Source organism: Pectinophora gossypiella, chromosome 18 (genome assembly GCF_024362695.1).
Source record: "Pectinophora gossypiella chromosome 18, ilPecGoss1.1, whole genome shotgun sequence".
Lineage (NCBI taxonomy): Eukaryota > Metazoa > Arthropoda > Insecta > Lepidoptera > Gelechiidae > Pectinophora > Pectinophora gossypiella.
Genome location: NC_065421.1, coordinates 1,899,731 through 1,912,956, shown reverse-complemented (window position 1 = coordinate 1,912,956; position 13,226 = coordinate 1,899,731). Strand labels below are relative to the sequence as shown.

Sequence of the window (13,226 nt, the reverse complement as noted above, 5' to 3'; positions counted from 1 at the left end):
ATTTCAAAGCCGCACTAGGACTGCTGTCTTCCGCCTCTGAATAGTACTGACAGTTACTGCTGCTCTATGTCAGGTTCCAGGTTACAGTCCTTGTGACTTGCCCCTTCCGTCCTGCAGTGCCGTACCAATGGCTCCCATCTCCGCTTCTGCAACCGTTGAGGACTTTACCCATATCCCTGGGCAAGGGTCAGACCACATCATAACATACATAAAGAGAAAATAAAATCGAAAAAATTCTGACCCAAACTAGGCAGCACAAAGTGATTTTTGTTATTTATTCCCACCGGGAATCGAACCCGGGACCTCCGGATCGTGAGCCCAACGCTCAACCACTGGACCACGAAGACAGTTTAATTAATAAGGTTATTTAATTATGGTTTTATGACCAGCGGACGACATGGGCCTGGGCAAGACGATCACGATGATCTCCCTGATCGTCAGCGACAAGGAGTCGCGCGCCGGGGAGGACGACGAGGACGACTACGACGGCAAGAGTACTGGCAAGTGTGAGTGATAGATATATAATATGTACGATAAGGTGCAAAGGTCCAATCAGGGGGTCCAATCATAAAAGTAAGTGCGCAATGCAAGCAAATGTCAAATAGCAGTATTGCTTTTTTAGATGAATTACTTCGATGTGGCCATTTTAACCCCCCTGATGGGTGAAATAGGCAGCTTTAACTTCATAAATGTCACTTTAATATTCTGCAGGTCTTCTTTAAGCCCGTTCAGCTTGGTCAGTTCATTCTCCCTGACATGTTTCCTGACGTACACCACTTGACATTTGAAATAGCAATATTGCTTTTTTAGGTGGATTGCTTTAAACCCCCCAATAATAGTATTTTATGCAACAGTTGTATAAGAAGGGTCAAAAAATGCGAGTGGCGTGAGTTGCGATGTGAGCCTTGGCGAACATCGCAATAAGAGACGCCACGAGCATTTTTTGACCTAGTTATACAACGTTGCATACAATACTTTTTCTACGACGACGTAATTTTAAACGAAACACAAAAATTTTCCAATTTATTTTCCAACGCGCGGGAAAATGGCGGCAAATGTATACTTTTTTTTATAGTATATCTATGGCACCAAACAAAGTAAAGGTGCCAGTTTCCAGGTCAAAAAAAAAACAACAACAATGCTTTTTGGCGACATTATAGTACAGTTACACTTTGTAAACAATGCTTTTATAGGCCATAGAGCGTACACTTTTTCAAAGAGTTTAATTATGTATGTACTTATATTAGACTTTTTGGTTATTTAAATGCCAGATTAAAGTAGAGGAGTAGAAAAAGTAATAAATTAACTGGTTGCACTTCAGACCTCCTGGTCACCCGTCGTTTCTGTAATACACCAAAAATACCTACAAAAACATAAATTTTATAATTATGACAACTAATGGTTCATAATTTCACCACTGTTTACAAATAATTCGCTGGGCTCAGTGACTGCACTTTTGCTCTTTGATTGTACATGTTTGAATGTGAAAATTACGCCCTTTATACTAAACACACTTCCATTCGAAAAAAAGTCATAAGCTACAAATCAATTACTCACTCGACTAGAAATAAAATCGATAAGATGCATTTAAATATTATTATGAATTCGATTATCTAAATTCGAGAACTGATAACTTCGAGACACGTACCACACCGATTTTCTATTAGACCAACGTGATATGTGGTGAGCCGTATCGCGTCTATAATTTATTTGTTTATTAAATCTTAATACTAAATAATACAATTTGTCAATGCTCTGCAAAACTGTTTAAACAGTTCTGCAGGAAAGAGTTTCTATTAATAATATGAACTTATATCTAATAGTAATTTGTAAGTAGGAGCACAATTAATGTATCACATTATTTAAGAAAAATAATAAAAAAAAAATTCAATAAATTAGCTACGAGGCAACTCTCGTAAAATTGCACTTAAGATAAATTAATAACTCATTAGTGAACACCGTTGTTCGAACTGGCTCCCCACATGATTTTAACATGAATTCCTAAAACATATTTGAAAATCGTTGGTTTAGGCCCGTGGGATTCGATCCTGCGACTTCACAGTGAGGGGCTAAGTTTTCTTCCAACTGGGCAGCACGGGTTTATCTTTGCCGGCGGCACTCGATCCCTACGTGTGGTACAAGTACAGTGTCGGTTGCAGTGGCGCGCGGCGGCACGCTGGTGGTGTGCCCGGCGTCGCTGATGCAGCAGTGGGGCGGCGAGGTGGGCAAGCACTGCGTGCCGCACGCGGCCTCCGTGTGCCTGCACCACGGCGCCGCGCGCGCCACGCAGCCGCACCGCCTGGCCGCGCACGACCTCGTGCTCACTACCTACAACATCCTGCAGAGGGACAACGAGAAGGTAATGCTCACTGACAATGACAACCTTCGCAGACTCTTGCAAACCCTGCTAATGCCCCGCCGTTCCTAACATGCTGTTCGACCGTCTTTATACATGCGCCGTCTTCGAGGGCTGGTCCGAAGGTCGTATTTAAGTTTATATGTAATACAAACTGGACTAAAAAGAAAGGAAAACATGAAACAGTAGGAGTAGGACCCGTGCTGGGAGGTTTTATGGCCACGTCTTTCCCTCAGCGATACAGCTTCCGATGTGGTTGTAGTTTTATAGCTAGTTACATAATATGACGTTCAAAAAGCGCTAACTATGTAAGCCAATTTTGAAGAATAAATATTTTTGAATTTTGAAGATGAGGTTGACAGATGAAAACGTCCAGAGTGCCAAAACTCATTGAATTTAATTTAAATTCGTACAAACAGTAGGATTCAGTAGTTCAATGGAGCACAAGAGTTATCGGAAGTTATGCGACAAAAGTTGTCACAGTACTAAAAATATAAGTTTAATGTTGCCAACAGTCTTCTGAATTTGAATTCTACAAAAAACATACTTTTACTTTCTTTACTTAAAATTTGAGCTAGTAACAACACGAACAGCCTATATACGTCCGACTACTGGACTCTCCTCCATCAACATTTTGTTCGATAAGTAGCTAAAGAACTCTTTAACTAGAATTATTTCCTCAGTAACCAGGTCTTTAAAACTAACCCCCTCCAATATCCACTGTTCCAACACCCGCATCCGCGACCTTAAACCCCAGCACCCAAACCGGTACCTGCATGCCCCAGAACCCTCTCTCAACCGCCTCTATGAACAAGCAGTTCCCTTTTCCAGAACGGCGTCCTAATGAAGGTGCTCTGGCGCCGCGTGATTCTGGACGAAGCCCACATCGTCCGCAACCACAAGTCCGCGACGTCGGCCGCCGTGACGGCGCTGCGCGGCAAGAGGCGCTGGACCCTCACCGGCACGCCGGTACAGAACAAGGACCTGGATTTGTTCGCCCTCCTCAAATTTCTCCGGTGCACGCCGTTTGACGATCTTACCGTAAGTATCTTACCCAACTCAAACCGCGCGTGTGCCAACCTGGTAACTAATAGTTATAATAGCACACTCCGGACACTTCATACTAACAACCTCATTTTACACAGACACGACACATTAACATTATCGTACACGCGCACCTGTGTGTGTGACATCTGACGCCATACAATTCAAGACTAAATTCAAGGCTGGTGGGGAGCGGAGAGTTGCCGTTCTATACGAAGTATTATTCCTTATTCTATGGTAATAGTCTATAGTTTCCAACTAGTCGAATCAGTTACTTTTTAGTTGTTGAATACGGCGTTTGACCGCTTTTATTAATGACGTCACAGGACAGTCTAATTCCAAAGAAAAGATTCGTTTTGACGTTTCGTAAAAAGTATCTCATTTGACCAAGTTGTCAAGTAGCCTATTGAACTTCAATGGCTTTCCTTCGTCTCCTCTAACACTCCACCTTACATCCCTATTTGGCAGTTTTGGGTGTTCGTTGGGTGGGCTGCATAAAGTGTCATTGCCACGTTGTTTTAGATGTGGAAGAAGTGGATCGACAACAAGAGCATGGGCGGCCAGGAGCGGCTCAGCACGATCATGCGCTGCATCCTGCTCCGGCGCACCAAACTGCAGCTGCAGCAGAAAGGTACATAAACAGCCTATATTGGGTGTAAGTGACATCGTAACGAAAACTTTGAGGGATGATTCACATCACCAGATGAGTTGATATTAAGTGGAATTTTCCGTCGCAAAAGTATGGTACAAAATTATTGCCCGTCAATCAGCATACGACTCTACTTAGTGCCGACGGAATCAATCAGCATACGACCCTACAAATAAAGATCACAATGCAATATTAATACGGACAATTTTTCTAATCTTCGTCGGTTATAATTTTTTCTATGGTCTGATAGTGGTTTTACCATGGTATTACCACTGTATTTCATCAATCAGCACACGACCCTACAAATAACGATCGTAGTGTAGTAATAATAAGGTTGATTTTTCTAATCTTCGTCGGTTATAATTTTGTCTATGGTGTGATAGTGGTTTTACCAAGGTATTCCCACGGTATTCAAATAACGATCGCAGTGCAGTAACAATAAGGTCGATTTTTGTTTTAATCCTAAATCATGATTGAGGAATGTTGGATAGATGTAATATCTCTGTAAGCGTGGGCTATGACAGATTTTACAAGTGGATCATATCTACAGGTCAGCTGGACTGCCTGCCCGAGCGCACTGCGCACCTCAAAGAGGTCACGCTCACCAAGGACGAGATGAACGTCTATCAGAAGGTAAATCCATCATAAATAGATTATCCATTGAGAAGACAAGACAGAGATAGAGAGAGAGAGAAAATATTTTTTGTCGCGGCGTTTCCGCGAAATGTCATCATCATCACCAGCCCATTAACGTCCCCACTGCTGGGGCACGGGCCTTCCCTATGGATGGATAGGGAGATCGGGCCTTAAACCGCCACGCGGGCCCAGTGCGGATTGGTGGTTATTAACGACTGCTAATGCAGCCGGGACCAACGGCTTAACGTGCCTTCCGAAGCACGGAGGAGCTCGAGGTGAAAACTTTTTTTTTTGTGGTCACCCATCCTATGACTGGCCTCTGCGAAAGTTGCTTTACTTCAACAATCGCAGACCGAGCGCGTTTACCGCTGCGCCACCGAGCTCTTCAAATGTACATATTGTAATATAGCAACACTGATTAGTCTGTGGTAAGTTGTCTCTGATATCGTTACCTAGTTGCTATGGTTACCTAACTATCTTTCCACTAGTTTATGTCGTGTTTACACAATCTTCTACACTCTTGTATACCTACATTGACTTAAAAGATGTGTTGCTGTTGCAGTTTCTTGTTATTTCTTCTCCTCAGCCATAACACCTTGAAATGACGTAGATTCAAAAATGTAAAATTTTCCTTCAACAAGTTTATCCATGATAATTACGTTGAATAAATGATTCTGATTTGTATCGTGTGGGTTGATGAGGTTGGTCATCCCAAACCCTGGTGTCAGCGTTATTATTGACCCGCCAAAGGCCCCTGAAATAGCTCAAGCGTGACTCATGTAACGACTACGCACTTACCGTGCCTCCCGAAACACGGATCATACGAAAAATGAAGTTGATTTTCGATAGACTTGTTAAGTTACTGCCATAAGCCATGTTTACTTACGGTATTGTCTTTAAGGTGCTGGTGTTCTCCAAGACGCTGTTCGCGCAGTTCCTGCACCAGCGCGCGGAGAAGGCGGCTGACTCCTTAGGAGCCCCTCCCCCTAACGTGGACTCAGCCTACGCCAAGATGCACAAGAAGATGATCGCGCTACAGGGTATGAGTACACTAAATAATGTAATACATTAGCTACCAATACACGAAGGACGTAATATACGATCCCAACGACCCGATTGCTCTAGCCACAGAGGCAGCAAATCAGCTTGCGACACCAAACACTTCAGGACCCCGATATCGACCCATTGTCGACGATTTCCCTCAATCAGCGCTTATCGCTATCGACCCACTAGGGTCGATTAATTCTTTCAAATATTTCTCCTCTCAGACAACGCCCTGAGCCGAGGTTCGCGGTCAACTGGGCACCCTCAGGCCTGTTGTCCTAAACGTTGTACCGGGCAAGAGCCTTCGGTGCTCGTAGTAGTTAATGCCATCTGCGGAAAATCTACTATAAGTAAAAAAAAACAAAAAAAAGCTACTAATACAGGTTAGGTCACATACCTACTATACTTTATGTAAAAAAGCTTACTATAAGATTACCTAATGATTACCTAAATGGCAAAAAAAGCCTGATATTAAATGTGTTTCTCTAGTTATAAAATAATTTGTAATGTATCTACATTGATATAAAAGATGTGTTGCTGTTGCAGTTTCTTGACATTTCTTTTCCTCAGCCATAACACCTTGCGAAACGACGTAGATTCAAAATTTTTTGTTAAATTGACCTTGAACAAGTTTATCTATGACAATTACGTTGAATAAATGACTCTGATTCTACCTACGAAATGCACGATGTTTTCCTTCACCGCTGAGTACGCGATAATATAACGTGAATGTGTAAAACGAGGTTGTTTGTATGAAGTGTCCGGGCGAGGTTGTTTGTATGTGTGCTTATAGTGAAACGTAATTTGAAAATTGCAGGGGCAAAACCAGTAAAGTCCCACGAGATCTTAGTGCTGCTACTGCGCCTGCGTCAAGTGTGCTGCCACTGCGGGCTGATAGCGGCCATGTTGGACGAGGACACCGCCAGCGACGCCATCGCGCCCGACGAGGGTGGGCAGGACCTCCTGGCTGAACTCAACAAGCTGTCGCTAGAAGACTCGCGCAGCAAGAGGAAGGTAACTTAGTCATTTGATCTTATTTAAGGTGAAAGCTGCTTTTACCCGACTGTGGCTAAGCAAAAGGAGGGTGTTTGACCGCTATGCATGTATGTATGTGTGTATGCACATCTGTATAACTTCTAAACCACTAATCAGAATTTAACGAATAAGCTGTGACTAGAAGCGTCTAGATTATCTGCTTGCGTAAGTTGTCGTATGTGGGACCTTAACGGATTGCGCTATCGCGAATGGCGCGAGTTGTAATCATAATCTGAATGAATGATTTATTTACTTACAAGAACACAAAGTTAAAGATCCTATTCTAAGTAAAACAGTGCATGTATTTAACCTATACCTAATGTTTCAACATACATACACATACATACATAAACTCACGCCTATTTCCCACCGGGGTAAGCAGAAACTAGAATTCCATTTGCTTCGATCCTGACACACTTCTCTTGCTTCCTCCACACACATCAATTGTTTCATACATGCACGCCGGTTCAGAGTACTGACCCTTTTCTAAGGTCATCTCCAATGCAATAAAAAGGTCAATAAAAAATCTAAAGTATTTGCCTAATAGTATACAGTTTTATGGATATAATGAGTTGGAAAGATGAAATCTGTTAGTATTAGCTAACTTGCAAGCTGAGAATGATGATGGTGATAACCAGGCAGATAAATCTCACCATCATCACTGCTGGAAACTACCGGAGTGATGATTACACTTTACTGACACCATGAATGAATACACGCGTCTCTACACTAAAACACGATGCTTTACGTATTATGTCACAGTAGAATGTACTTACACCCCCGGTGTGTTTGGATTACCTGCTTTTAAATACTTACTTATAAACCCACGCCTGTGGTGCCTAACGGAATGGGCAGAGATACTTTTTGAGCCGGAAATAATCCGATTATGATGAACCGTATGGTGACATGTGGTACACTCATAAATTGGTGGTAAATCATGATACATACATACATACATAAACACACGCCTATTTCCCACCGGGGTAAGCAGAGACTAGAAATCCATTTGCTTCGATCCTGACACACTTCTCTTGCTTCCTCCACATTCATCAATCGCTTCATACACGCACGCCGGTTCAGAGTAGATCGTATTAAACCTTTTCTAAGGACATCTCCAATTTGGTCAATGTAAGTCCTTCTCGGTCTAAGGTGTTCAAATATTTATATAATTATATTATTATTCCTATAGTCAAAGAATTCGTTGACACTATAAAAACACATATGTCATAACCATTTAGTTAAATCATGCTTAAATTCTTATATATTTCCTTTAATTTTTCAATTAAATTGTTTAGAATTATGACCATTTTTTTTATAAATATAGGCACCGCAAGGAGGCTGTTATAGCATTCTCGCGTACTGTCTTCTAAGTTGTCTTTCACTTACTTCCCTACGCTTTATGAAATGATGCTTTCAAAAATGCAGGCATCTCTTATGTACATGCAAGGTAAGGGTAAGGGGTATCGCGGACTTAGACCAATACGAGATACAATTCATTGCGCGAATTGGTCGAAAACTACGGTATTTATCGCGTCGTGGTGACTTGTCATTCTGGCCAACTCTGTTTTCTACAGTGATATCGCACACAGTCGGCGCGACCATTATCGCTATCGACCCACTAGGGTCGATTAATTCCTTCAAATATTTTTCCTCTCAGACGACGCCCTGACCCGAGGTTCGCGCCCAACTGGGCACCCTCAGGCCTGTTGTCTTAAACGTTGTACCGGGTGAGAGCCTTCAGCGCTCCCCATTTGTCCGACCGAGTAGTTAAAGCCATCTGCGGCAAATCTACAATAAGTCACAACAAAAAGGCGCGACCATTATAGACGATGATACGGCTCACCACCTATCACGTTGGTCTAACAGAAAGCTCGGTCCTTCTCGCGTGTGGGTTGTGAGGTGGGTGACCAACCTCATCCAACCTGGTGTCAGGGTTATAATTGAGCCACCAAAGGCCCCTGACATGACTCAAGTAACGACTACATCCTTACACCAGTACTTAGTAACCGGGACCAACGGAAAGCGCGGTGAGTTGTGGGTACTTAGTTCATCTTGCGATGGTTGTACCTCTGACTACTCCAATTGGGATATAGTCGCTTATGTTATGTGGATTACAGTAGAGTATAGTTTAGAAAGAATTTATAAATAATTTAAGTCACTCCCCCAGAGCGGCGGCAAGCGTGAGGAGGAACAGGAGGAAGAGGAGGGCCCAGAGCAGGAAGGCACCACGGTCGCGGAGGCCATCCGCTCCGTGCTGTCCCCCAACAACCCGGTGTTCGCCCTCAGCCGGCAGTCCTCCAAGATACGGGCCGTCATGGACTGCCTGCACCAGAACGTGTTCGTACACAAAGGTATAAACACCCACTTGTGTTTAACGACCTCTGTGGTTCAGTAGTTGAGCGTTGTGCTCACGATCCGGGAACCGGGTTCGAATCCCGATGGGGACAAATCACAAAAATCACTTTGTGATCCCTAATTTGGTTAGGACATTACAGGCTGATCATATGATTGGCCATTGGTCCCGGTTGCTAGTTACTGATGTAAGTACGTAGTCGTTATATGAGTCATGTCAGGGGCCTATGGCGGCTCAATAATAACCCTGACACTAGGGTTGATGAGGCTGGTATTCCACCTCACAACCCACACGATAAGAAGACTTGTGTTTAAGGGACAATAGATCCTAGGTCGGCGACAATAGATGGCGTAAGTGTAGCCACACCATTCGGTGATCGAAATTATTATTTTTGTCATAGATAAACTAAGCCTCCGGTTGATTGAGAGGAAGCCTATGCCCACCAGTGGCACGCATATAGGCTGTTTATGTTATGTTATCATCATCAGCCCACTAACGTCCCCACTGCTGGGGCACGGGCCTACCCTATGGATGGATAGGGAGATCGGGCCTTAAACCATGGTTATTAACAACTGCTAATGCCGCCGGGACCAACGGCTTAACGTGCCTTCCGACGCACGGAGGGGCTCGAGGTGAAAATTTTTTTTGTGGTCACCCATCCTATGACCGGCCTTAGCGAAAGTTGCTTAACTTCAACAATCGCAGACCGAGCGCGTTTACCGCTGCGCCACCGAGCTCCTCGGTTTTATGTTATAAACTAAGCTAAATGAGCTCTACACCTTTTTGCCACTACTTGAAGATCGAGAGAACTTACAATAAAAAAAATATAAATCCTTCCTATTTTTTTCAGGTTTACTCTGGGTCTGAAGTTATGTCCTCGTTTTTATATGTAGTTTGTAATAAAATAATGGATAAAATATACATTTTTGTAAATGATTGTTGCAGATCACAAAGCAGTAGTGGTGTCGCAATGGACGTCGGTACTCCGGCTGGTGGAGAAGGAATTACATGCGGCGGGGGTGAAGAGTGTGACGCTCAGCGGGAACGTGCCCGTGCCGGCGCGGCCGCCGCTCATTGACAAACTCAACGACCCCAAAAGTGACGTGCGCGTGAGTTGGGATCAACGTTAATCTACATATCGCACATGGAATGCACCGATTTTGAGCTGAGTTCTGATGTCTTCTTAAGTTTGACGAAAAACACCAAACACGCAAGGATCGTCCCAAACCCATATGTAACTACACTTTCAACTCGGATGGACAGCTATTCTGCCTCCAATGTGACCGGGTGTTCAAAACAAGGTTTGGCTTTGCCAGTCACATTCGAGCGCACGAGAGAAGAGACTGAGGTCGCCGTTGTCGGATACGACAAGGAGGACTATACAGGGTGTTGGTGACATCGTAACGAATACTAAGGGGGATGATTCAGACCATGATTCTGAGTTGATATCAAGTGGATTTTCCTGTCGGAAAATTCATGAAAATTTAAGTGCTTTTTTAAATTATTTTCCGTTACATAGTTTTGCGACGGAAAATTCCACTTGATATCAACTCAGAATCATGGTCTGAATCATCCCTCAAAGTTTTCGTTACGATGTCACCAACACCCTGTATATATTCTAAGATGTTGACTAGAACCTTCCTGCCGGCTCTGCACGGAAACCGCGCCGCGCGCGACGCGAATCACATCGTGGGCTTTGACCAATATGACGACTATCTAACGTAGATAGCATTCCCTGCGTTTATCGGTTGTCATGCAGACCCTACTGGAGTCAAGTCCTCAGGCGAGACCTGAACCTGGAGGCATCATTATTTTTCTATTATTTTGTTACCAATATATGCTAATTTTCTTCTATAGTATGGGTTGTAGTGTGGAGTGGAGTAAGTAGTCGTTACATGAGCCATGTCAGGGGCCTTTGGCGGCTCAATAATAACCCTGACACCAGGGTTGATGAGGTTGGCAATTCACCTCACAACCCACACAATAGTAGAAGAAGAGTGGATAGCCAACCTCAACAATCCAGTAGGGCTAACATGCGCAAAGTGATAAAATTTTGTCACGGTCATTTTATAGATTCTGACGATATGGGTGATTCTTATTCTTACGTTTTTTTTTGTGAGTTGTAAGAATTGTATATGTTTTTTAGGAAAATCAGTGACCCCTGAATTATTTTACTTAGGTAATTACTTCTAGTATCGTGTCCGGATATAATTTTTGCCATAAAATTATTAGATATTATATTAAAAAAAATTTGAAGTCATAAATGTCACGGAACGTGTCGTGTGAGATTGCCAGAATTGCAGATAAAATTATTTTTTCTGAAGATGTGGCATGTTATTTTTTGAAATATTACAATAACTATGCAAGACGAACCTTTGTTCTATAAGACTGTTTAACAAAATATATAAATAATGCACACTATTTATGATTTTGAACAACATACATTTTGTGAGCAGTTTTTGTGTCACAACCGTGTGCGACTCTTTAAAATTACAATACTCTGTAGAAATAAATCTATGACATTGGCAACCCTTTCTAAGTTTTTTTAGAACGGCAACAATATGTTCTTGTCAGTATTGCAAATGGCTAAGAGCGTTGAGACCAGTATAAAATCAATCTGCTTTTACATTTTAAAAAAAGGACAACCTTAACTCGTCAACGCCGTGTTAGAGTTTTAAACTTAAGTATCAGTGTTACACTATTGTTTGAAATATAATATGCACGTCATACAGTATAGTTTAAAATAATTACTTAAGATTTGCAGTATCGTGGATAGCTTTTGGGTTATATCGAACACGTTTCAAATTGTCACGACCATGTAATGATAAAAATGTCACAGCCGTAGACATTTTGAACACATGGTTGTGACATATAATGCATGATCGTGACATTCTTTTTTATTTCAATAATTTAGTGGGTTTTGTTGCTTTTATTTATAAATTATATTATTGTTTGATATGCTTACATACGAGTACTTACTTTACTAGTCCATATAGATCCCAGTACTGGGCAAGGGCCTCTTCCAAGATATTTGGAAGGAATTTATTCATAGCCACACTAGGCAGGGGTTTTTTAGGCGGTTGTATGGTATTGTTACGGAAGTGGATTTCGGGATTGGAACGAAACTCACTGAGTTCAAGGAGAAATATTTGTTGGTCAAATTGTTAGTATAAATAACGAAAACCCTGATACCCCTTGCTACGCTACTAAGAAGAAGTATCATGGCGTGATATCAGGAGACACGGTCTTTACCTGGAATAGCAACGATCTTGGCCCTGAAGTTCCCAGTACAAATAACCTCCTTAGAGGAGGCCTCGACAGCTATTAACTCCCTCACGGATCACGTGAGGTCGGTTTTGAACGAAACTTCAAAACAGGTTCCGGAGATGGAAGACCATATCGCTGGAAACTGCCTACCGATATTCGTGATCTGCCAACGGAGAAAAACGCAGCCACCCGCGCATATGATTCCAATCGCACCGAGGAATGTCGCCGTCATTTGCGTCTCTAGCAGCATACTGTAAGAAAACGTATTAATGACATGCGACAGAATCGGTGGGATAATCTTTTGAGCGGCATTGAGCTCCACCACCAGGCCATCTGGCAGCTGTCTAGGTCTCTTCAAAAGGATACGGTTTTACCTCTCAATAGGCCTAACCAACCCCCCGCTTTTGACGATGACAAAAAAGCCGAATGCCTTACCGACAGTCTCGAAGCCCAATGTTCGCCCAGCATTCCCCCTATCGATCGTAGGCACCGCTCGACGGTGAACTCTGAAGTTCAGCGTAGGGCTTCTGTACCTCCCACCGATCCTTCTCTTCCACAGGTCACTAAGGAAGAGGTACTAGATATCATTAAAAATCTTCATACCCGAAAAGCCTCTGGCTCAGACGGTATCACGAATCGTGTCCTTAAAAACTTCGGTGCTCCCCTCATCTGTTTACTAACGGCAATATTCAACGTCGCCATGATCAACTGCGTCTTTCCACAGCAGTGGAAAGAAGCAATTATAATTGGTATACCAAAGCCTGGGAAACCTAAAAACGAACCTTCAAGTTACCGCCCCATAAGTCTCCTCAATACCATGGGGAAGATTTATGAGCGGCTCA

At 42.8% G+C, this 13,226-nt stretch overlaps 1 protein-coding gene across 2 annotated transcripts in view; it reads left to right on the top strand.

Annotated features, from left to right (window-relative positions):
- The window catches only part of LOC126375235 (transcription termination factor 2), a 37,796-nt gene that overhangs the window by 11,476 nt on the left and 13,094 nt on the right, over window positions 1-13,226 (top strand). For both annotated transcript variants that reach the window (XM_050022138.1, XM_050022137.1), the window contains 9 exons: window positions 390-506; window positions 2,160-2,359; window positions 3,188-3,397; window positions 3,923-4,031; window positions 4,600-4,682; window positions 5,587-5,725; window positions 6,547-6,743; window positions 8,932-9,115; window positions 10,063-10,226. In XM_050022138.1, coding sequence (XP_049878095.1) covers window positions 390-506; window positions 2,160-2,359; window positions 3,188-3,397; window positions 3,923-4,031; window positions 4,600-4,682; window positions 5,587-5,725; window positions 6,547-6,743; window positions 8,932-9,115; window positions 10,063-10,226 — 1,403 coding nt within the window. The remainder of the gene's footprint in view (window positions 1-389; window positions 507-2,159; window positions 2,360-3,187; window positions 3,398-3,922; window positions 4,032-4,599; window positions 4,683-5,586; window positions 5,726-6,546; window positions 6,744-8,931; window positions 9,116-10,062; window positions 10,227-13,226) is intronic.